At 45.2% G+C, this 24,564-nt stretch overlaps 2 protein-coding genes across 4 annotated transcripts in view; one reads left to right on the top strand and one right to left on the bottom strand.

Moving 5' to 3' along the window:
* SEL1L3 (SEL1L family member 3) overlaps positions 1 to 6,549 on the bottom strand; it is a 62,286-nt gene extending 55,737 nt beyond the window's left edge. The window contains exon 1 of the mRNA XM_065405401.1: positions 6,487 to 6,549. Within this exon, the coding sequence (XP_065261473.1) occupies positions 6,487 to 6,549 (63 nt within the window). The remainder of the gene's footprint in view (positions 1 to 6,486) is intronic.
* A 5,394-nt stretch (positions 6,550 to 11,943) lies between these two features.
* On the top strand, positions 11,944 to 24,176 carry SMIM20 (small integral membrane protein 20). Of its 3 annotated transcripts, XR_010561445.1 has the most exons (4): positions 11,944 to 12,127; positions 16,747 to 16,967; positions 17,872 to 17,928; positions 23,659 to 23,684. XR_010561445.1 is itself a non-coding variant. In XM_065405112.1 (3 exons), exons 1-3 carry the CDS (start codon positions 12,019 to 12,021, stop codon positions 23,694 to 23,696), a joined length of 204 nt encoding a protein of 67 aa, XP_065261184.1. In that variant the 5' UTR covers positions 11,944 to 12,018; the 3' UTR covers positions 23,697 to 24,176. The 3 variants fall into 3 exon arrangements, 1 of the variants encoding a protein (XP_065261184.1); XR_010561444.1 differs by lacking the exon at positions 23,659 to 23,684 and having other exon boundaries at positions 16,747 to 16,991; positions 17,872 to 17,929; XM_065405112.1 differs by lacking the exon at positions 16,747 to 16,967 and having other exon boundaries at positions 23,659 to 24,176.
* The last annotated feature ends 388 nt before the right edge of the window (positions 24,177 to 24,564 follow it).

The following is a 24,564-nucleotide window of genomic DNA, read 5'->3' as shown; positions in this document are numbered from 1 at the left end:
AGGCTCAGGAAGACAACACTGCATTAGTTTACAGCTGATTTACATAGTTATTTTAACATCCATAAGGGCTACAGTCTTTTTATTAATTGGAGGGGAGTTAGATTCCACTGAATTTGATGGCATTGGTTCTATCGCCATGCCAGATTTCAGGGGAAACTTCCTATTCACCAGTGATGAGCGAGGAAGTGGATTTTCAATCTATGAAACATCATTGATACCAGGCAACAAAAAGGAAAAAGGCTGAATAGGCATTATTATAAATCATTCCATTAGTATCAGGGATGATGAGCGTGTCATTGGGGGCTCTTATTATTGCTGGACCAAATTCAGCTCTGGAGAAACTCCACTGACCTCCATAAAATTGCATCTGCTTACACAAGATCTGAACATGGCCCATAGTCCTCTACTGTACCATGCTGAATTTTAAGATATGTGCAAAAGCCCCAATATGAGAAATTCAACACAAAGGGCCCAATCCTGCTCCCATTCAGTATCAATAGCAAAACAATCCCCACTGACTTCAATTGGAGACCAAAAGAGCAAACGCAGAGTCCTGAAATTATGCCGCTTTAAGTTGATTTGTATAGTGGGTGCCATTAAAAACTCATCATTTCCCACCACCCGGGTATCTGCAGTAATGATAGTATGAGCTTACATGTAAAAGAAGAGATACCACAGTACCACAATCCCTCTGGAAAGGAAAAGGTTGAGTTTTTAATGGCATCTACTATACCAAGTTTTCTAATGCATTAATGGTATGACTCATCAAGTCTTAGCTCAATAATTTACACTGAGAAATAGTGAGTAACCCCTAATTTGGATAGGAGGAAATAAATATGTCTGGCCAAAATGAGGAGGATCCTCTTTAAAAGGTTACATTTTTAAGATCAGTATTGCCACAGAGTAAATAATCAATGTGACATTTCCCACTTCATAATTTGTAACTCTTTTGTTGTCAGAGGCAAAGATGGTAATCTAAAGCCTGAACCTATGACTATGCAGCAGAGATAAACACAGCCCTTTCTGTACGGGTGGTGCAGGCAGCAAATATGTAATGTTCTGAAGAAAAATTTTGACACTAAAATAAGAAACCAGGAGGAGAAGTTTTTTCCCTTTTTTATGTGTATAAAAAATAACTACATATAATAATTTTAAAATGATGCCAATAAGAGTTATGTATGTTGCTTACCTAAGGTCACAAGAATTTAGAAATCTGGGGCTAATTTTTTTTAAAAGCTATGGGCCAGATGTTCAGGTACTCAAACCCACAATTGGGGCCAGATTTGGAAAGCTCCCATTTAGGCACTTACATAAAGGCAGATTTTCAAAAGCACTCAGGATATAGCAACTTCCAGAGTGATGCTGATGGTTTTCCAACATTGAGCTCTTTTGAAAATGTGGCCTTGATTGTGGGTGCTGAAAATCTTGTGAAAATCTTGCCCATGTAGTCTTCATTAAGTATAAATTACCAGATTAATGGCCCCGTTATCAACTCTTCAATTCTTACTCTCACACACTATCCTTAATCAAAATAAGAGAACAGGTTAAAGAAGATTCAGATAAGTTAGATGTACTCAAAGTCGGCAGGGCCTGATGAAATCCATCCTAGGGTACTTAAAGAACTAACGGAAGCAATCTCAGAACTGTTAGTAATTATCTTCAAGAACTCCTAGAGAATTAGGTGAAGTCCCAGAGGACTGGAGAAGGGCAAACATAGTACCTATCTTTAAAAAGGGGAACAAAGAGGACCTGGGGCATTATAGACCAGTCAACCTGACTTTGATACTGGAACAAATTATTAAACAGTCACTTTATAAACACCTAGAGAAACTGTTCTCAGACTGTGGGTCAGGACCCCAAATGGAGTCGCCAGGGCTGGCTTAGACTTGCTGGGGCCCAGGGCTGAAGCCTGAGCCCCACTCCTCAGAGCTGAAGTCAAGCCCAAGGGCTTCAGCCCTGCGCAGCAGGGCTCAGGTTGCAGGCCACCTGACCAGGGGCTGAGGCCCTTGAGATTCAGCTTTGACCCCCCCTGCCTGGAGCAGTGGGGCTCGGGCTTCCCCCCCTCCCGCCCCCGGAGAAGTGGGGCTTGGCCGGGCTCAGGCTTCGGTCTCCCCCTCCTGGGGTCGTGAAGTAATTTTTGTTGTTAGAATTGTCGTGGTGCAATGAGGTTTGAGAACCCCTGACCTAGAGCATAAATAGGGTTATTAGCAAAGGCCAACAGGGATTTGTCAAGAACAAATCATGTCAAACCAACCTAATTTCTGTCTTTGACAGGATCACTGGTCTAATAGATAGGGTGAAAGCAGTAGACATGATATATCTTGATCTTAGTCAGGCTTTTGACACAGTTGCACATGACATTCCCATAAGAAAACGAGTTAAATGTGCTCTTGATCATATTACCATTAGGTGGGTGCACAACTGGTTGAAAGACTATACTCAAAGAGTAGTTATCAATGGTTTGCTGTCAAACAGGGGAGGCGTATCTAGTGGGGTTCTATAGAAGTTAAGTCCTGGGTCCAGTACTATTCAGTTTCATAAATGACTTGGCTAATAGAGTGGAGAGTATGCATATAAAATTTGTGGATGACACCGGGCTGGGAGAGGTACTTTGGAGGAAAAGATTAGAATTCAAAATGACCTTGACAAATTGTAGATTTGGTCTGTAATCAACAAGATGAAATTCAATAAAGACAAGTGCAAAGAAAGAAAAGTCAAATGCACAACTGAAAAATGGGGAATAACTGGCTTGATAGTGGCAGAACTGAAAAGGATCTGAGGGTTATAGTGAATCTCAAACTGAAAATGAGTTAACAATATGAGGCAGCTGCAAAGAAGACTAATATCATTCTGGGGTGTATTAACAGGAGTGGTGTATGTAAGACTACTCTACTAGGCATAGCTGAACTACTGTGTCCAATTCTGGGCAACATACTTTAAGAAAGATGTGGACAAACAGCGGAGAATCCAGAGAAGAGCAACAAAAAAATGATAAAAGGTTTAGAAAACCTGACCTATGAGGAAAGGTTAAAACAACTAGGCATATTTAGCCTTGCGAAAACACTCAGGGGAGGGACTGGTAACAGTCTTCAAATATGTTGAGAGATGTTATAAAGAAGATTGTAATCAATTGTTCTTCATGTCCACTGAAGGTAGGACAAGAAGTAATGGGTTTAATCTGCAGCAAGGGAGATTTAGATTAGATATTTGGAAAAATTTTCTAACTATAAGGATAGTTAAGCTCTGAAATGGTCTTCTAAGGGAGGTTGTAGAATCCCCATTTTTGGAGGCTTTTATGTACAGATTGCACAAACACCTGTCACGGATGGTCTAGGTTTACTTGGTCCTGCCTCTGTGCAGGGGACTGGACTTGATGACTTCTTGAGGTCCCTTCCAGCCGTATATTTCTATGATTCAAGTGAATATAGTCCTATGGAAAATAATGGGATTCTTCTTTTTAATAATGATTGTACATGAGTAGGGGCTGCATGATTAGACCCTGTCAGTGGAAAACTAGAGGAATCTTTTTTTTTAAATCAATGTTAGAAAAAATTGGAGGAGTTGGTAGGGGAAGTCATCATCCCTGGGAATGGAAATAGGAATATGTTTTGATGAGGCTTGGCAGAAGGGTGGTGTATTGATGGGGGAGGGTGCAGTTGAGTAGGCAAAGGATGAAAGGAGGAAGGGCTGTGTAAGGGGATAGATATGCATCTTGGGGAAGCAGAAAAAGAGGAAGAAAGGGAAGGATTATGAAGAAGCAAGAGGTATGTGGTGGGGCAGAATAATGGAGAGATGTCAGGGTAGGGCCAGGATTTGTGTGTACTGGGCGGGGGGAGGGGGAAATGGAATGGAGGGCATGTATTTGGGATATGGGTGTGGGAAATTTATTGGGAAAATGTTTTGGGTTGTACTGGAAGTGTGTTGGAGTGGATGGATGTACTGGGATGGAGGGCTGTACTGGAAGTGCGCTGGACGGAGGTGTGTATTGGGTGTGCAAGGGTGTATTAGCAACATACTGGGGTGAATGGAGGAGTATATAGGAATGGACAAGTGTAAAGGGAGTGTGTTATGGTGGATGGAGGGTGTATTGGGATGGAGGGATGTATTGGGAGTGTGCTGGGGTGGATGTAGAGGAGTCCTGGGTGCTGGGGTGAATGAAAAGGTGGGGTGTATGGATAGGGTGTATTGGGATGGAGGGATGTATTGGGAGTGTGCTGAGGTGGACGGAGAGATATGCCTCTCCATCCCAGCACATAGGCAGTGTGCTGGGGTGGATGGAGAGGCGAATAGGGAGTGTGCTGAGGTGGATGAACATAAGAACAGCCATATTGGGTCAGATCAAAGGTCCATCCAGCCCAGTATCCTGTCTCCTGACAATGGCCAATGCCAAGTGCCCCAGAGGGAGTGAACCTAACAGGTAATGATCAAGTGATCTCTCTCCTGCCATCCATCTCCACCCTCTGACAAACAGGCTAGAGACACCATTCCTTACCCATCCTGGCTAATAGCCATTAATGGACTTAACCTCCATGAATGTATCTAGTTCTCTTTTAAACCCTGTTACATTCCTAGCCTTCACAACCTCCTCAGGCAAGGAGTTCCACAGGTTGACTGTGCACTGTGTGAAGAACAACTTCCTTTTATTTGTTTTAAACCTCCTGCCCATTAATTTCATTTGGTGACCCCTAGTTCTTATATTATGGGAACAAGTAAATAACTTTTCCTTATTCACTTTCTCCACACTACTCATGATTTTATATACCACGATCATATCCCCCCATGGTCTCCTCTTTTCCAAGCTGAAAAGTCCTAGCCTCTTTAATCTCTCCTCATATGGGACCCATTCCAAACCCCTAATCATTTTGGTTGCCCTTCTCTGAACCTTTTCTAATGCCAGTATATCTTTTTTGAGATGAGACCACATCCGTACGCAGTATTCAAGATGTGGGCGTACCATGGATTTATATAAGGTCAATAAAATATTCTCCGTCTTATTCTCTATTCCTTTTTAAATGATTCCTAACATCCTGCTTGCTTTTTTGACTGCCACTGCACACTGCGTGGATGTCTTCAGAGAACTATCCACGATGACTCCAAGATCTCTTTCCTGATTAGTGGTAGCTAAATTAGCCCCCATCATATTGTATCTATAGTTGGGGTTATTTTTTCCAATGTGCATTACTTAACATTTATCCACATTAAATTTCATTTACCATTTTGTTGCCCAATCACTTAGTTTTGTGAGATCTTTTTGAAGTTCTTCATAGTCTGCTTTGGTCTTAACTATCTTGAGCAGTTTAGTATCATCTGCAAACTTTGCCACCTCACTGTTTACCCCTTTTCCAGACCATTTATGAATAAATTTAATAGGATTGGTTTTAGGACTGACCCACGGGAACACCACTAATTACCCCTCTCCATCCTGAAAATTTACCATTTATTCCTACCCTTTGTTCCCTGTCTTTTAACCAGTTCTCAATCCATGAAAGGAGACGGAGAGGCGTGTAGGGAGTGTGCTGGGGTGGACGGAGAGGCGTGTAGGGAGTGTGCGGGGGTGGACGGAGAGGCGTGTAGGGAGTGTGCTGGGGTGGACGGAAAGGCGTGTAGGGAGTGTGCTGGGGTGGACGGAGAGGCGTGTAGGGAGTGTGCTGGGCAGATGGAGAGGCGTATAGGGAGTGTGCTGGGGTGGACGGAGAGGCGTATAGGGAGTGTGCTGGGGTGGATGGAGAGGCGTGTAGGGAGTGTGCGGGGGTGGACGGAGAGGCGTGTAGGGAGTGTGCTGGGGTGGACGGAGAGGCGTGTAGGGAGTGTGCTGGGGTGGACGGAGAGGCGTATAGGGAGTGTGCTGGGGTGGACGGAGAGGCGTGTAGGCAATGTGCTGGGGTGGACGGAGAGGCGTGTAGGGAGAGTGCTGGGGTGGACGGAGAGGCGTGTAGGCAATGTGCTGGGGTGGACGGAGAGGCGTGTAGGGAGAGTGCTGGGGTGGACGGAGAGGCATGTAGGGAGTGTGCTGGGCAGATGGAGAGGCGTATAGGGAGTGTGCTGGGGTGGACGGAGAGGCGTATAGGGAGTGTGCTGGGCGGACGGAGAGGCGTGTAGGGAGTGTGCTGGGGTGGACGGAGAGGCGTGTAGGCAATGTGCTGGGGTGGACGGAGAGGCGTGTAGGGAGAGTGCTGGGGTGGACGGAGAGGCATGTAGGGAGTGTGCTGGGCAGATGGAGAGGCGTATAGGGAGTGTGCTGGGGTGGACGGAGAGGCGTATAGGGAGTGTGCTGGGCGGACGGAGAGGCGTGTAGGGAGTGTGCTGGGAGGAACGGGGCATACTGCAGAGCACAGCGGGGTTCCGCACAGCCTCCGGGGCTGGCAGCGGAGGATGTGCGTGCTGCGGGACAAAGGAGCTGACAGCCCAGCCCAGGGCGCTCCCGGCCGCAGGTCCCGGCCACGGGGTGGCGGCCGGTGTCCGGGGAGTGGGGGGAGGCGGGCTCACCAGCAGCCAGAGCAGGAGGAGGCCCCCGTGGGGCACGGGCCGGGGCTCCGCTGAGCACCACATGGTTCCGATGCGGCTCAGGCGCCAGCTGCTCCCATGGGCGTCGCAGATGCCGCTGGTGACGGCGCGCGCGGCGGGTCGGTGCCGAGAGCGGAACTTGCTGCGGCGGGTCGGTGCCCAGGGCAGGGCAGCCCGAGCGCGCGGCCGCCTGGGGAATCCGGCCACGGGGACTAGGTAGATCCTGCTTCCTGGAGCTCAGCCTCCGCGGCGGGAGGAGGAGCCGCTCGGGCGGGGCTGGAGCCTCCCCGAGCAGGTGCAACAGGGAAGGACGCGCTGGGCTGGGGGGCCAGGCCCACGTGCTACCCAGGGACAGACACAGACAGACACCACCACCACCCCCAGTCTCGCTTTGCCCTTCCCCTTGGTATAACTTTTGGGGGGGGGGCGGTGTTAGAGCAAGGGAGACAATCCGCTGGTTTTGCTCCTCTCTAACGTTATTTATCTGAGTCTGCGGGTAATGCTGGGTCTCCCCAGCACTGCCTTAGACGCTGGCTTGTGTACAGTGTTTACTGTGTGTATTGTTTATCCCCCAGACTGCCACTCTTTGCGAGGGTGGGGGAGTCGGGAGGAGGGGAAAGTAACTGGAAATACACTTTTTAGTTTGGAGGTGGGCTGACCGAAGGGATCATACATTTACATGGACATTGGACAACAAGAGTATCCAGCATTATAATACTTTGTGCTAACACATTATGGAAGAATGATAAACCCTCATGTTTCAGAGTTTAAACCAGTTGCTAACTATTAGGGACCAGGATGACATGAGAACTAATGTGAGAGGCAGATTATTTCAAATCTGTTGCTGTGGGAGTTCTTGCACCTCCTTCTGAAGCCTCTGGTGCTGGCCTCTGTCAGATACTGGATTAGCTGGACCTGGGATCTTGACCTAGTCTGGCAATTCCCATGTTACTATGTCAGCCTTCAGGTTTTCAGGATTTTATTCTTCTATAGACTTCCCATGTCAAGTCTGGCATATCATTTAACTTTGCTGTGCCCCAGGAACCCATCAGTCAAACTGGAATAAGTTGTAAGGCTTCATTAATTAATGCTAGTAAAGTGCTTTGAGAACATTTGTCACATATCTATAGAAGTGCACATGGTCATTTTATTAGTTATTAACCATAATCACAGAATCATAGAAATTACAATAAAAAAGACATTGCATGGGCTGAAGTTGTTGGTACATTTTATTACTATTAATTATTATATATCTGCATTATGCTAGAGCATATAGTATGTTAGGCATACACACATAGGAAGGCATAGTAGCTGCCATGAACAACTCATATAAAGCATATTATTGTTTTTACTTATGCTTTCAAACCTGAACTTGAACAAAACATATGGCAGGACAGTGTCAATTAAATTGCCATTGCCATTTTCTAATAATGGAGTTAAAATGATTGTTTAATATGTGTTTCTATCACATTGTAATTAAGAGCTGTATTAGATAATGGAGTTCAATGTCATCTGTCATTTATGTAGACCAATAGAAATGCATGGCACTTTACAGGCTTGTGGGCTTCCTGCCCTAACCAAACTACAGTTTAAGGCCTTGGTCCTAATCAGTAGGTATGTGGAGTCCTTAATGCAAGACTGAAGGGACCTTAAGTAGTATGTAAGGCAATGTGTGGTTCCTCTACATTTTGTTGAATTTTAGCCTTGCAGGATATGGCCCCTATCCTGCTCTCATCAAAGCAAATTCCCACTGGCTTCAATATTAGCAGGATTTAGCAAATACTGCTTCCCAACATCCGAAGTATTGCACTTGATCTTAACCAAAAGGCTACTACATACAAGTTCTGTCCTTGAAAACATTTGTATCTGGTTGGGAAGGACACAATGTATAGGATGACAACTATGCCTTCTTCGCATACCACAAATGCTTGTCCCTTTAAAAATTCAAAACTGAAAATTCAGCTTATACCATTATTTTGCTTTTTAATGATGCAAAACAAAAGCCTGAAAGGGTTTGTTTGTTTTCCCCCCCTCAAAAAGGGGCATTGGGAGAGGAGGGCTGCTTTTTACATAGAGCAGGGGTTCTCAAATTTCATTGCACCGCGACCCCCTTCTGACAACAAAAATTACTTCACGACCCCAGGAGGGAGGACTGAAGCCTGAGCCAAAGCCTGATCCCCATCATCCTGAGCGGGAAGGCCAAAGCCGAAGCCCAAGGGCTTCAGCCCCAGCAGGGAGCCTGTAACCTGAGCCCCGCTGCCCAGGGCTGAAGCCCTCAGACTTTGGCGCTGTGTGGTGGGGCTCAGGCTTCAGCTTTGGCCCCGGGTGGTGAGGCTCGGGCTTTGGCTCTGGCCCCGGGCCCCAGCAAGTCTAAGCCAGCCCTGGCAGCCCCATTAAAATGGGGTCGTGACCCACTTTGGGGTCCTGACCCACAGTTTGAGAACTGCACTGGAGATTCAGATTGTGTCCAATGTGCTTATCCTGAAAGACTCTCTGGACAACAGGAGAAACTGTAGATGGATGATAGAGTTATCATGCAAGTGAAAGCTGATTAACTGACAGGGGCAGTGACTCTTATTCAGGCTGTTTAAATCTTTATTTTTGATAATACTTCAACTCTAACACCTAACAAAATACTTGGGGCAGAAAAAACTGTCTGTTAAATATTCAACATCCTCTCCCCTTCTATTAAAGACTGAAAAATCTCTTGGTCCACAATCTGGTATGCCCAAGGAGCCCTCCAGCAAAACCAGAAAAGATTGACCATGACAGCCTTAATTGATATTTGTAATGTAAAAAACAAGCAGAACATGACCCTTTTTGAAATAAATCGTCCAGGCAGAAGAAGAAGATGATTGATGATGCTCTTACAAGCAATTTCTTTCTCTTTGCAGGTTACAGTCAAAGCACCCAAGGAACTGGATTCTGCTAGAATCAATATCAGGCTGGTTATCTACTGAAAAAGATAGTTTGGCATCTTTGCTTAATGTAATAAAAACCTCACATACTTGTTTGTTTATTCTGCTGTGTTTGAAGTCACAGGTATTCGTCTTTCTGCATGATGACTGGAGTTAGAATGTACTAGTAGCTTCCATTGGGTATATTATCATTCACTTCATGGGTTGCCAAGTGGTGTTAAACAGCTGTTCTATTCCACTCAGTAGGTGACCCGATTCATGTCCACATTTGTAATTCACTTTAGGATCAATCATGATGAAAAGCACAATGTAGATGTATTGTTATTAAACTATATACACCATTAAACTCCTGGGGGAATTCTGTGCCAAAAAATTTAAAATTCTGCACCAAAAAATTAAAATTCTGTGTACAATATTTTAAAATGCTGCATATTTTATTTGTCAAAATAATGCAATATAATCATGCTGGTTTCAATTATTTAGTTAATTTATTTAAACTACAATACAATGGATGGAGAATGGGAGTGGGGAGCGTTGGAGGAAATCCCCAACCCCCCTTGCCTAATAGTAATGTAGCTAGGTTTGATCCTTTATTTCTAGTTGTTAGTCAACAAATATATGCAGCCATATGCTCAGTGTTACATCATAGGTAAGGCTATGTTTTAGTCATGGGTATTTTTAGTAAAAGTCATGGCAGGTCACGGGCAGTAAACAAAAATTCACAGCCTATGACCTGTCCATGACTTGTATTATATACCTCTGACTAAATCTTGGGGGGAGGGGGATGGCCCAGGGGGTGCCGTGGGTGCTCAGGGGGGCAGCCCAGGGGACGCCATGGCTGCTGGCAAGGGGGCGGCCCAAGGGTGCGCAGCCCAGGACCACCGCTGGTGCTGGGGGGAAGCTGGCAGGCTCCCTACCTGGCTCCGTGCCTCCCCGGAAGTGGCGACATCCCCCTCCTTCAGCTCCTCGGTGGAGGTGTGGCCAGGCAGCTCTGCACGCTGCCTCCGTCCCGAACGCCGGCTCCGCAGCTCCCATTGGCTGGGAGGAGAATGTTGTCACTTCCGGGGAGCCCCCAAGGTAAGCACCGCCCAGAGCCCTCACCCCATCCCATGCCTAAACCCTCTGCCCTCTCCCACACCCAAACTCCTGCTGTTGCGGGGGGGAGGGAGGCACAGTGGCCCAAGACTGTCCCAGCAGCGGCTGGTGTGACTTACCCAGGGGCTGCCTGAGCTGCTCAGGTGACCCCAGGGCCAGGCTCACCAACTGCTGCAGAAGTCACGGAATCCATGACCTCTGTGACAAACTCCCAGCCTTATTCATAGGCAACTGAGGAACAAGAGAGGGCTGGGGAATCAAACTCATAATTTATATTGGCTACTGACCATCTCCAGAGTGGTCAGTGGCGAACAGTGGAGCACATTTTGATAGGAAGCTTTTATAAGGCCATACTGTCCTTTACACCACTCTGGCAATGTAAAGGAGCCTTAAAACTTTGACACCTGTTTTATACTCCTGGGGAAATTCACAAAGACAATAGGAACAATTTACTAAGAAGGCAGGCTGCTACATTCTGCTCTGCCTGAGGGGACAGAGCCTGCCCCATGCCTAACTCCTCAGAAACACCCCAAAGCTCTGCCCCTCCATGCCAAGTGTGCTGCAATAGCGAACAAGAGGGACAGAATGTCTCTCTCACACACCCACCGCTCTTCCCCATGATTTATGTCTTTACTGGCTACTCCAGGCGCCCGAACCGACCTGCTTACACTGCCAGGGAGAAGTGCATAACTGCTCTTGCAGCTTCCCTTTGCTTCCCCATCAGAAGTCATTTTTCTGCAGGGAAGCATAGAAATCTGCAGGGGACATGAATTCTGCACATGCGCAGCGACACAAAATCCCCCCAGGAGTATATTACAATGTGGGAGGATGGGATGTAACAAAGAGTTTTAAATCACGAGCTGCTCCGTTAGTTGGAATGAGGGGACACTAAAAATGTGGAAAATGAAGGGTACTGAGATTATGGCTGATATAAATGTACTATCCATTTTATTTTACAGATGTAAGAAGTTATACAAAGGTGACACCTCTCCCCGCCCCCGCCTACAACGCAAACCCCTCAGGACTCATTCGTGTACCCCTCTTTCCTATGTGCCTGTCTGTCTGTCTGTCCGCACAGCGAGGCTTTTGTACCAGGCCCACCATTCTACCACGTGCTTGCCCAAAGCCCGGCACACTCCACGCCCTGGGAGACTCGTGATCAGCCTGCTGCGCGATTTCCCGTGTCGCTGCCGTGACCCCGCGCCTCCCGGGGAGCACTGAAGTAGGTGGCAGGCCCCGCCCCCCGGAGCTCGCAGCCCGGCTCTAGGACGCAGAACGGGGAGCTCTGGGCGAGCCGCGCTATAACAGCGGGGAAGCGGGCGCCTCTGCGAGGGGGCCTGGCTTAGCTCGCGCCCAGGCCGGAGAACCCACGTGACTCAGGCGGCTTCCCGGGATCCCCTGCACTTGCCCCGGAAGCGGAAGTGTGCAAACTGGGAGGTGAGAGGGTAGGGAGCGCAGGTGCCGCTAGCGCGCAGGGTTTGCGCCTCGTCCTTTGCCGGCCATGGCGCGGATCTCCCGCACGCTGCTCATCTTCGGCGGGTTCGTGGCCGTGGTGGGGGCGGCGTTTTACCCCATCTACTTCCGGCCGCTGCTGCAGGTGGAGCAATACAGTGAGTACGGACCCCCCCGCCGCCCCGCCTCGCGTGACGTGATCCCCGCTCTCCGGGCCCCTCTGCTGACCCTCCCCTGTACGCCCCCGCTTTCTGTGCATCTCTCTGGCGGCCCCTTCCTCCAGTCTGTGCCCTGAGCGGCTGAGCCCGTGGACGTTTCTCCTGTAGGGTGCATTGTGCCCACCCCCGTGACCCCTGTCCTCTCGGGACCGTCACGGGCCCCAGTGAGCAACATCCCCTTCGGGCATGCCCTACCCAGCTCCCCTCCCTGGATAATCCCTAGGACTCATCCTCTCGCCCATCACAACACCCTCTCTATGCCGTACAACAGGTGCTTCATTTACCCTTTGAGTTATCCCTCCCTGACTCTCCTGATCATGAGTTATTTCCCCCACGAGCCCCTCCTGTGTTCCCCTCATCCTCTTGGCTGTCGCAGGGATTCAGATTTTCCTTGCTATTTTTAGCTAGCCTATAAATATATACATGTTGAAATCCTGACAGAGCACCATTACTCCCTCCCAGAATAAATGTCCCTAACCTGACAACTGACACCTCCCTGCTGTCATCTGTTCTATATTTTCAGTAACCACTTAGCAAGAAACATCCAGGAGAGGCATTCTCTTCTTTCAAATGAAGTGCTTGGAAGAAAAGGTTTCATCGTGATGGTTTCCATGGGTTATTATTGTGGCTGTATTCAGTTAGCTTGGCAGTTCATCTCTAATTTACCTACCGTCATGATGGATATAGGATGTCTTAGAACCACTAATCCTAGCATCACCGCCCCCAAAGAATTCTGTCCATGCTGCATACTGAATGGTCTCTTGGAAATACTGTTCTTTAAGACATGTGACTTTAGCAGTAGAATGGTGATTTTCCCTCCCCCCTCCCCTCCACCTTACTTTTACATTGTAAACTGTAGAGTGAGCATGGGTTTCGTATCCATAACACTTGCTAGTTTGCTTGCAAGAGCCTCCCATGGTGTCTGGAATACATTTTTTGCAACAAACTCACTTAACACAAGCTAATATTTTCACTATTCTTCCCTATTTCTCATCTCTATCTCAGATAAAGATAACTTGTGGCAGATCAGGGAATAAATGCTCCTAATGTATGCTACCTGTTGTTTCACACCATATAAAACAACCAGTCTTTGCTATAGAAATATGTTTGAATAACCCCTTCTTTTATTATTTGCTTGCAGTATCCCATTGTTATAGAAAAGGGAGTTGAGGCAAACCTTTTACAGTGGAAAATAGTTTCGAGTTGTTTAATATGGTTCTATCACTCAAAATAGGCTTATTAATGATCCATTATACAGTATATATGTGCATGTGTGTATACGTACAATATAGGAGGCAGTATGGACTGATGGCCTGAGCACAGCTGGAATCCAGAAACTCTAGATTTTGAATCCTGGCTGTATCGCTGTGTTCCATTTTCTATTGTGAACAAAAATAAGGCAGGGGAAGACACAGGAACACTTGTTGTACCTCCAGTGCCTAAAACGCCTTTATTTTAAAAAAATGCCTAAACTTCAAGTTGATGGTTTCCCATTACTTAAATCTCTCACATCCATGCAATTGTAATTACTTTTTCAAGCTCCCAAAATGTACTGTCCCCTCACAGAAATAACTACGGATATGGACCTATATCTAAAGAGTCTGAGTTTGATGTGACAGTGTATGGGGGAATCAAGAGAAGGGGAAAGGAAAGGTCAATGCCAATTACGTACAGTTATGTGGACCAGTGAGGCATGAACACATCTTGAAACCTGTATTATTTAAAAATAATCTTTTCTACCTTCCCCTCAGTTCTGATAAATATTGCAGAAGTGAATTTTAAGGAGTGATTTGAATGAGGCAGAAGAGAACATTCCAAGCTTGAGGGATGCGTAAAGCTTCCCATAAGTATACCACATATATAACCTGTATATAGTGTGAATTTAAGAGCTACCTTAGTCACTAGTCATGCTTTCTTGAGTGACTAGAACAGGGGTAGGCAACCTATGGCACGCGTGCCAATGGCGGCACGCGAGCTGATTTTCAGTGGCACTCACACTGACCGGGTCCTGGCCACCGGTCCGGGGGGGGGCTTTGCATTTTAATTTAATGTAAATGAAGCTTCTTAAACATTTTAAAAACCTTATTTACTTTATATACAACAATAGTTTAGTTATATATTATAGACTCATAGAAAGAGACCTTCTAAAAACGTTAAAATGTATTACTGGCACGCGAAACCTTAAATTAGAGTGAATAAATGAAGACTCAGCACACCACTTTTGAAAGGTTGCCGACCCCTGGACTAGAATGTCGTGAACATTGCCTTGAATGCTAGTCTAAACTACATTCTCTTTTTTTTTCACGGTTAACTGTCTAGAATATGCTACTTTTCTAATCTACTGTTTCTTTGCCTCTTAAATAATATTTAAACTTGCCATTGTATTCTGTAAACAAATTTTTAAAAATCAAATGTTTTTTATGCAAGACTTAGATGAGTCAGTGTTTAGTGCAGGGGTCGGCAACCTACGGCACGCGAGCCGATTTTGAGTGGCACGCAGCTCCCTGCCGCGGTCCCAGCCCCACTCAGCCCCCCCGCCTACCGTTCTCCCCTGCGGGGGCAGGAGGCAGAAGCTTGGTCCTGCCACAGCCAAGCTTCCCCCCTCCCCTGCTTCTTCCCCCATCGTGGTGCTTTCCTGCCCCATCTCCTCTCCATCCCTGGCCAATCAGCTGATGGCCCTAGCGAGGGGGAGGGGGAAGAGCGGCAGCATGCACACAGCTCCGTAGAGGAGGCAGAGAGAGGTAGGGACGGAGCCTGGGGGAAGGGGGTGGAACAGGACATATCCCTGCCATGAGCCGCTCAGGGCAGGGGGATGGGAGCACCCCCACAAGCCGAGCACCCCAGCCTTCTGCCCTGCACCCCCCCCACACCTCTGCCCTGAACCCCCCCACCCCAACACACACCCAGCCTTCTGCCCTGCACCCCCACAGCCCCATCCCTCTGCCCTGACCCTTGAACCCCCCACACACCCAGCCTTCTGCCCTGCACCCCCCACACCCCCCAGCCTTCTGCCCTGATCCCTGAACCCCTCCCTCACACACCCCAGCCTTCTGCCCTGAACCCCCTCCCCCAGGCCTCTACCCTGACCCCTGAAATGCCCTTCTCCACCCCCCCCCCCCCCAGGTCTGGGGTCCCGGCCATAAGCCCTGCTCAGCCCGCTGCCGGCCTAGGTGAACAGAACCGCAGGCTGGCAGCGAGCTGAGCAGGCTGGTGGCGTAAGATCAGCATTTTAATTTAATTTTAAATGACGCTTCTTGAACATTTTGAAAACCTTGTTTACTTTACATACAATAGTTTAGTTATATAATATAGACATATAGTAAGAGACCATCTAAAAACGTTAAAATGTATTACCGGCACGCAAAACTTTAAATTAGAGTGAATAAATGAAGACTCGGCACACCACTTCTGAAAGGTTGCCTACCCCTGGTTTAGTGTTTTGCTGATGCAGAGCCAGCAGGGGGAGCATAAATTAACTTTCAATTGATTGCAGAGTTTGTTGCTCCATTGTGCACAAAGAGCCATATAACAACTCAGATGGAAACAGAAAAGGAAAAAAGTTGGAAAAATTACAGGAGATCAAATTTAGGCACAGACATTTTATATCAAGCTTTTAAGAGGGGACAACTAATAATGGAGAACAAAGGAGCTAATCTCTAAAATTTGTATCTCCATTTTAACACAAACTTTATCGTGATTCATCTATTGAAAGAATTTGAAAATATTTCTGAATTGTAAAAGAGAAAGTGAAACATTTAATTTCATGGCCACCTCAGAGGGACTTTCATTTTATTTCAGTTTAAATGCCATGCTAATTGGTAAGCACCTACAGTCTGTTAGGGAAGCTCCACTTCCTCAAACTGAAGCTTTCCACCAAGATACAGTTTCTGTTCTATTTCCCATCAAAAACTGATCATTCTTCTCTATATCCTGTTCCTCCTTACAGTGCAGTTTAAATATAAATTACACACAAAACACTATGCTAAAAGAACATCATTAAGGTTACAAAGTCAAGCACTCAAAAGTTCGGAAATTCCAGAATTAAGGTTGCCTGTGCAATCTTAATTCACTCCCCCTTGTCAATAGACTGTATCAAAATGTATATCTCCCAGCTCCTCATCTGATCCTAGTGACATTTCCCTCCCCTCTCCCCCTACAGCTCCCAGTCCCAGCCTGCTCCTTCCACAGGTCTGTCTCATTAGTTCCAATTTCCAGTCTCTTTGGCCATCAAGCGCCAATCTCCTCCTCCAACTCTGTCAGTTTCTCTCCCTCCCTCCTCGCGGGGAGGGGGGGAAGCCTGAGGCAGACTCCTGGAAGGGAACTTTTCAACCCAAATGGTTAAAGTTAAAAGCTATTGCAAACAGATTCTTCTGTTGGGAAGTGTCAGGGAAACTTAATGATGTTTAGTGCTATCAGCCCTGTCTATAAGAAGATGCATTATTATAATATCATATTACAGTAGCACCCAAAATGTGCTAACAACACTCCCATTTTGTAAAAACGGCCATACTGGGTCAGACCAATGTTCCATCTAGCCCAGTATCTTGTTTTTCCAACAGTGACCAGTGCCAGATGCTTCAGAGGGAATGAACAGAACAGGAATTGTCCAGTCCCAGATCCTGGCATTTGGATGTTTAGAGACATTCGGAGTATGGGGTTGTGTGCAGATCATCTTGGCTAACAGCCATCAATGGACCTATCCTTCATGAGAATCAGATTCCTTTTTGAACCCAGTTATACTTTTGGCCTTCACAAGATCCCATGGCAATGAGTTCCACAGGTTGACTGTGTGCTGTGTGAAGAAGTACTTCCTTTTTGTTTTAAACTCCTCCGCCTATTAATTTCATTGGGTGACCCCTGGTTCTTGTGTTATGTGAAGGGATCAATAACACTTCCATATTCATTTTCTCCACACCATTCATGATTTTATAGATCTGTCATATTCTCCCTTTAGTATTCTCTTTTCTAAGATGAACAGTTCCAGCCTTTTTTTTAAATTTCACCTCATATGGAAGTTGTTCAATATACCTAATCATTTTTGTTGCCCTTTTCTGTACCATTTACAATTCTAACATCTTTTGTGAGATGGGGCGACCAGATCTGCAGGCAGTATTCAAGATGTGGGTGTACCATGTATTTATATAGTGGCATTATGATATTTTCTGTTTTATTATCTATCCCTTTTCTGGCGGTGTCTAACATTCTATTAGCTTTTTTGATTGCCGCTGCACATTGAACAGAAAACTATCCACAATTACTCCAAGATCACCCTCTTGAGTGATAACTAATTTAGATCCCATCATTTTGTATGTATAGTTTTTCCAATGTGCATTATTTTGCACTTATCAGTGTTGGATTTTGTCTGCCATTAAGGTGTTGTGTACCCTAAAATCACCTTTTGGCAATAGCTGACACTATATTATAGAAACACAGGTACTCCTTCCTTTCACATTATCTCTTTTTGGTTTGGTTATATATCCAAAAATTGTCTTGCTGTTTATTGGTGTAAGATGCAAGCTTTCATCCTGTGTGATTATTATATTTTTGCTGAGCAGACTGCTGTTCACCAGCATATCAGACTATCCCATGCAGATTTTTTTTTTTGCTGGCTTTCTGATTCATAGCATTTTGTTAGCTACGGTGTTTCTTTTCTGTGTGATTTTACTGTTTGTTGTGTTTACCAGGGAAGGACCAGGCAACAAATCGATCTGGTATTGTTCAAGAGGATGTTCAGCCTCCAGGTATATCCAGTTTGTATTTCTGTGTTTATGCATTTAATAAAACACTCACTGAGTACTATAATTTCAGCACTTAAATAGACTTTAAAAGCAAGTATGTTAAATGAAATACTCTGCCCATTTACTTACTCAGTGTTCTTTTTTTCTTTTTTTTTTTTAAATAAAGCTTGTAATATGTGACTTAGTGCTAAACAGTTTTCTCAGGCATCGTCTGTGACGGGATCCCAAAGGTGCAGCCTGGGACTGTGGGACCGCTGTGCCCCCTTAACTTTCCAGCCTGGGCTGTCTCTCACAATGCTTTGCTAGTTACAAGCAGCAAACCCCTCCTGGGTCTGTTATCACTCAGAACAACCATATGTGGAGCCCCACACCCAGCTAGTTTGCATGAATTCTCCCAGAGTCACTCATGAATCATACAGAGAAAGGCACCAGCCAAATCTCCCCAGCTCCCAGCCTTGTACCTCAGGAATATACCATCTTGCACTGCTCAAGACGAGCAGTGCAAGTTTATTAATTGGTTCACCACTTGATCAATGGAAGGTGGATATACACCAGCCTTTGTGAACCTGAGCAGATTTACCAAACACTTCAGGCAAACTCACTTATAAAGATAAACTGTAAAACAAGTTTATTGATTACAGAAAGTCAGAGTGGTTACTAAAAGAAAAGAAAATATAAGCACGCAGCCTAAACTCTCAACCCTATTAGACTGGACAATCTCTAGATTAAACAGTTTTTTCTCACCTCACTGGATATTGCAGATCATAGTTCGCAGGTTTCACCCTTGAAACCTGGGCCAGTCTCCTCTGTTGGAGTCTTCAGTCTTCTGAGTGTCCTTGTTGCTTGCAACATAGGTTGGGGGAGGAGCAAAGGCAAAGCATGGGGCCCTGTGTTCTGTTTTATACTCTTAGTCCATCCATGTGTTTGGAGAACATAAGTCAAGGCATGTCTGGTGGGCATTGCTGAGTCACCACTAGGCAAGGTTGAGCAATTCCCCTGGTGAGGCCTTGTGCAAGTAAGTCATTGAATTGTAACTCCCTTGCAGGGCAATACCTGTTGATGATTGTTTGACACCTGCCCAGGCTTTGGTTAGCTCCCTTGTCCTTGTCTGTGGGGATCTAATATCTGGGCAATTCCCCAACTCACAGCATATTTTAGTGACAACCATACAACACAATTTCATAACTTCATATGCATTAATGATATACATATTTGGATAGGTTATGATCTGCTGAAAGCCATTGTTCTTTCCCCTGATACCTCATATGGCATGCTTTATATGCAATATCACAATTATATACAAATAATGAATATGGGGGTTACAGGGCGCTCACCTGGGGTGTAGAGTGTCACATTGTCGTGGCACAGAAATTTCACCAATTTAACTAACTTGGTCTTGAAATTGATTTAGTTAAATTGGTGCAACCCCTTTGTGTGGAGTTATGTCACTTTTAAACCAGTTTCAGAGCATCTATGCAGAGGGGTTGTACAGATTAAACTATAGATTTCTAAACCAATTAAAATTGATGCAGCTTCTATGTGTAGTCTGGGCTTTACTGTAAAAATATACATTTGCACTCCCCATTGCTGAATAGAAGCTCTAACCAAGAAACTATGTAGAATCCTTATTGAGGTTGCAGAAACAAACCATCCCGATGTGTAGAAAGAATAGTGAATATGGCAGATGACGAGCTTGGCTTAACAGTGAAATCCTTGCTGATCTTAAACACAAAAAAGAAGCTTACAAGAAGTGGACGATTGGACAAATGACCAGGGAGGAGTATAAAAATATTGCTCAGGCATGCAGGAGTGAAATCAGGAAGGCCAAATCACACTTGGAGTTGCAGCTAGCAAGGATATTAAGAGTAACAAGAAGTGTTTCTTCAGGTGTGTTAGCAACAAGAAGAAGGTCAAGGAATGAGGGAGGCAACCTAGTGACAGAGGATGTGGAAAAAGCTAATGTACACAATGCTATTTTTTGCCTCTGTCTTCATGAACAAGGTCAGCTCCCAGACTACTGCACTGGGCAGCACAGTATGGGGAGGAGGTGACCAGCCCTCTGTGGAGAAAGAAGTGGTGTGATGGTTTGGATCACAGAAACCCCCTTGGGAGCTGCCAACTGACGTGCCAAGACTACTTCTATTCCTGTTTTCCCTGCCAGCTCAGGACTCCAGCACCCTGTCTTGCTGAGCCAGACACTCCCGTCTTCTCCAACACAGACCCAGGGTCTGAATTACTTGCCCCAAAGCTGCAGGTTTACCTGAAAACCGCTCACAGAAGTGTGCTTGTCTTTAGCACTCAGATGCCCAACTCTCAATGGGGTCTAAACCCAAATAAATCCGTTTTACCCTGTATAAAACTTATGCAGAGTAAACTCATAAATTGTTTGCCCTCTATAACACTGATAGAGAGATATGCACAGTAGTTTGCTCCCCCAGGTATTAATACATACTCTGAGTTAATTAATAAGGAAAAAGTGATTTTATTAAATACAGAAAGTGGTTCCAAGTAGTAACAGACAGAACAAAGTAAGTCACCAAGCAAAATAAAATAAAATGCACAAATCTATGTCTAATCAAACTAAATACAGATAAGATCCTCACCAGTTCCAGAATGCTCCCTTTTATAGGCTAATCTCCTTTTAGCTTGGGTCCAGCAATCACTCATACCCCCTGTAGTTACTGTCCTTTGTTCCAGTTTCCTTCAAGTATCCTGGGGGGGTGGAGAGGCTCCTTCTTTAGCCAGCTGAAGACAAAATGGAGGGGTCTCCCAGGGGTTTAAATAGACTTTCTCTTGTGGGTGGAGACCCTCTCCTCACCCTGTGTAGAATCCAGTCACAAAATGGAGATCTGGAATCACATGGGCAAGTCACATGCCCATGCATGACTCAGGACTTGCAGGTAGCAGCCATTACCCACATGCTACCTTGAACCTTCTTATGTGGACTGGAGTCTTCCAAGCTCTTTTGTCTGTTAAGTGCTTCCAAGAAGTGACCAAATGTTCTAACGAAGGCTACTTAGAAATCAAGCAATTATACAGCCAATGTTCATAACTTTGAACACACCAATGGTGCCTGCATACAACTAGGATGAACATAACCAGTAGATCATAACCTTTACATAGATATGTTACATGGCATATGTAGCAAAACCCTATTCCAGTTATATCATACATACATTTATGAGCACCCCCCCATAAAGTCTTATGGGGTACCCTGTCACAAGTGGTTCAGGACTATTTAGAAAAGCTGGATGAGCACAAGTCCATGGGCCAGATGCATTGCATTCTAGGGTGCTAAAGGAGTTGGCGGATGTGATTGCAGAGCCATTGCCCATTATCTTTGAAAACTCATGGTGATCGGGGGAGGTCCCGGATGACTGGAAAAAGGCTAATGTAGTGACCATCTTTAAAAAAGGGAAGGAGGAGGATCTGGGGAACTACAGGCCAGTCAGCCTCACCTCAGTCCCTGGAAAAATCATGGGGCAGGTCCTAAAGGAATCAATTCTGAAGCACTTAGAGGAGAGGAAAGTGATCAGGAATAGTCAGCATGGATTCACCCAGGGCAAGTCATGTCTGACTAACCTAATTGCCTCCTATGACGAGATAACTGGCTCTGTGGATGAGGGGAAAGCAGTGGATGTGTTGTTTGATTTTAGCAGAGCTTTTGATACGGTCTCTCACAGTATTCTTGGCAGCAAGTTAAAGTAGTATGGGCTGGATGAATGGACTATAAGGTGGATAGAAAGCTGGCTAGATCATCGGGCTCAACGGGTAGTGATCAATGGCTCCATGTCTAGTTGGCAGCCAGTATCAAGCAGAGTGCCCCAAGGGTTGTCCTGGGGCAGGTTTGTGTTCAATATCTTCATTAATGATCTAGAGGATGGCGTGGATTGCACCGACAGCAAGTTTGCAGATGACACTAAACTGGGAGGAGTGGTAGATGTGCTGGAGGGTAGGGATAGGATACAGAGGGACCTAGACAAATTAGAGGATTGGGCCAAAAGAAATCTGATGAGGTTCAACAAGGACAAGTGCAGAGTCCTGCACTTAGGACAGAAGAATCCCATGCACTGCTACAGACTAGGGACCGAGTGGCTAGGCAGCAGTTCTGCAGAAAAGGACCTAGGGGTTACAGTGGATGAGAAGCTGGATATGAGTCAACAGTGTGCCCTTGTTGCCAAGAAGGCTAACGGCATTTTGAGCTGTATAAGTAGGAGCATTGCCAGCAGATCGAGGGACGTGAACATTCCCCTCTATCCGGCATTGGTGAGGCCTCGTCTGGAGTACTGTGTCCAGTTTTGGGCCCCACACTACAAGAAGGATGTGGAAAAATTGGAAAGAGTCCAGTGGAGGGCAACAAAAATGATTAGGGGGCTGGAGCACATGACTTATGAGGAGAGGCTGAGGGAACTGGGATTGTTTAGTCTGCAGAAGAGAAGAATGAGGGGGGATTTGATAGCTGCTTTCAACTACCTGAAAGGGGGTTTCAAAGAGGATGGATCTAGACTGTTCTCAGTGGTAGCAGACAACAGAACAAGGAGTAGTGGTCTCAAGTTGCAGTGGGGGAGGTCTAGGTTGGATATTAGGAAAAACTTTTTCACTAGGAGGGTGGTGAAGCACTGGAATGGGTTACCTAGAGAGGTGGTGGAATCTCCTTCCTTAGAGGTTTTTAAGGTCAGGCTTGACAAAGCCCTGGCTGGGATGATTTAGTTGGGGATTGGTCCTGCTTTGAGCAGGGGGTTGGACTAGATGACCTCCTGAGGTCCCTTCCAACCCTGATATTCTATGATTCTATGAACTGAGCTGCCTGAGCATTTATCGTTTCCAGTGTCTGAAATATTTTGTTGATGACTCTTCTGTTATAATTTCCAGCTAGCTTCTATGGCTTGCTGTGCCAGTGAAAGAGATTCTTGCTGATAGCCCTTATATTTACTTTGCCTATGGGAGGATTAAAGTACTAGCTATTAGCCATTCAAGGTTGGCCATTTGTTGTTGCAGACAAGAGGCTATTTGTGTTTCTGAAATAGGCCATATCTATTAAGATGTATTACAGGATTATTTGTTTAATTTTTTTTTATAAAAGTCCAAAATCAACTGCAGGGGAATATCGAGTAGGGAGGTGGTATTACTCCTGTATATGGCATCAGTGAGACCATTACTTCAATATTGTATCCACTGTATCCACACTTCAAATAGGATGTTGAAAAATTGAATAGGGTTCAGAAAAGAACTACAAGAATGAGGTGAGGTCTGGAGGACATGCCTTATGGATTGAGGCAAAAGAAGCTCAGTCTATTTATCCAAAAGAAGGTTAAGCAGTGACTTGATCACTGTCTACAAGTGCTTACATGAGAGAGAGAGAGAGAGAGAGAGAGAGAGAGAGAGAGAGATGTCTGATAATAGACAGCTCTATAATCTAGTGGAAAAAGACATAACAGATGGAAGCTAGATAAATTCAGACTAAAAATAAGGTGCAGTTTTTTAACACAGAGAGTAATTAACCATTGGAACAACTAACCTAGATTCTCCATCACTTGAATTCTTTAAATCAAGGCTGGATGTCTTTCTAAATGATATGCTATAGGTCAAACAGAAGTTATGCGCTTGATTCAGAAATTACTGTGTGCGGTTCTTTGACCTATTATGCAGGAGGTTAGACGATAATTATAATTGTCCTTTTGGCCTATAAAATCTATAAACTCTTGATGGTGTTGTTTTTTATTTGATTTGTAGGGTTAAAAGTGTGGTCTGATCCATTTGGAAGGAAATAACAACATTGTCTGTGTACATCACAAGGTGTGCCTGAAGATGGATATGTTCAAAGCAACTGTTTTGACTCATACACTAATGAGTGTATTGTTCGGGTGTTGCTGGAGAAGGATTCTCAATATGGTGATTTAGGTAGTCACTTCAGTGAATGCTGCTGGTTCTGAAGATTAATACTAAATTTTTCTTTAGAGTTCCGTAGCTACTGGAACAAAATGGACTGACACTGAGATGGATGAATGGTTTTTTTGAGTTTAGAGCTGAAACACTTTTTCATACTTTGAGGGAAGAGAAGACAACTTGCTATTGGGGTTAATCTGTAGCCATTTATAGAATAAATCTGATCAGAATAAATTATGCAGATCATTGTAGTTTACTCCTGTTTGATTATATATGCAAGATGAGTGAACAATGCAGAAAGAATGTAATGTGATATAACTGTAAATCTGTAAACAATATTAAAATCATGTTTTTATTTAAACTGATGTACATTTTCTCCATTTCATTGTTTATTTTGACCTAATTTCCACTTTTTGTAGGACTCTTTTTTGATTTTTAGATCATTGAAGATCTCCTGGTTAAGCCAGGGTGGTCTCTTGCCATACATCCTATCTTTCCTACGCAGTGGAATAGTTTGCTCTTGTGCCCTTAATAATGTCTCTCTGAAAAACTGCCAACTGTCTTCAATTGTTTTTCCCCTTAGACTTGCTTCCCATGGGATCTTACCTACCAACTCCCTGAGTTTGCTAAAGTCTGCCTTCTTGAAATCCATTGTCTTTATTTTGCTGTTCTCCCTCCTACCATTCCTTAGAATCATGAACTCTATCATTTCGTGATCACTTTCACCCAAGTTTCCTTCCACTTTCAAACTCT

Source organism: Emys orbicularis, chromosome 5, assembly GCF_028017835.1.
Source record: "Emys orbicularis isolate rEmyOrb1 chromosome 5, rEmyOrb1.hap1, whole genome shotgun sequence".
NCBI lineage: Eukaryota > Metazoa > Chordata > Testudines > Emydidae > Emys > Emys orbicularis.
The sequence above is the reverse complement of the archived record's forward strand: the minus strand, read 5'-3'. Positions and strand labels throughout refer to the sequence as shown.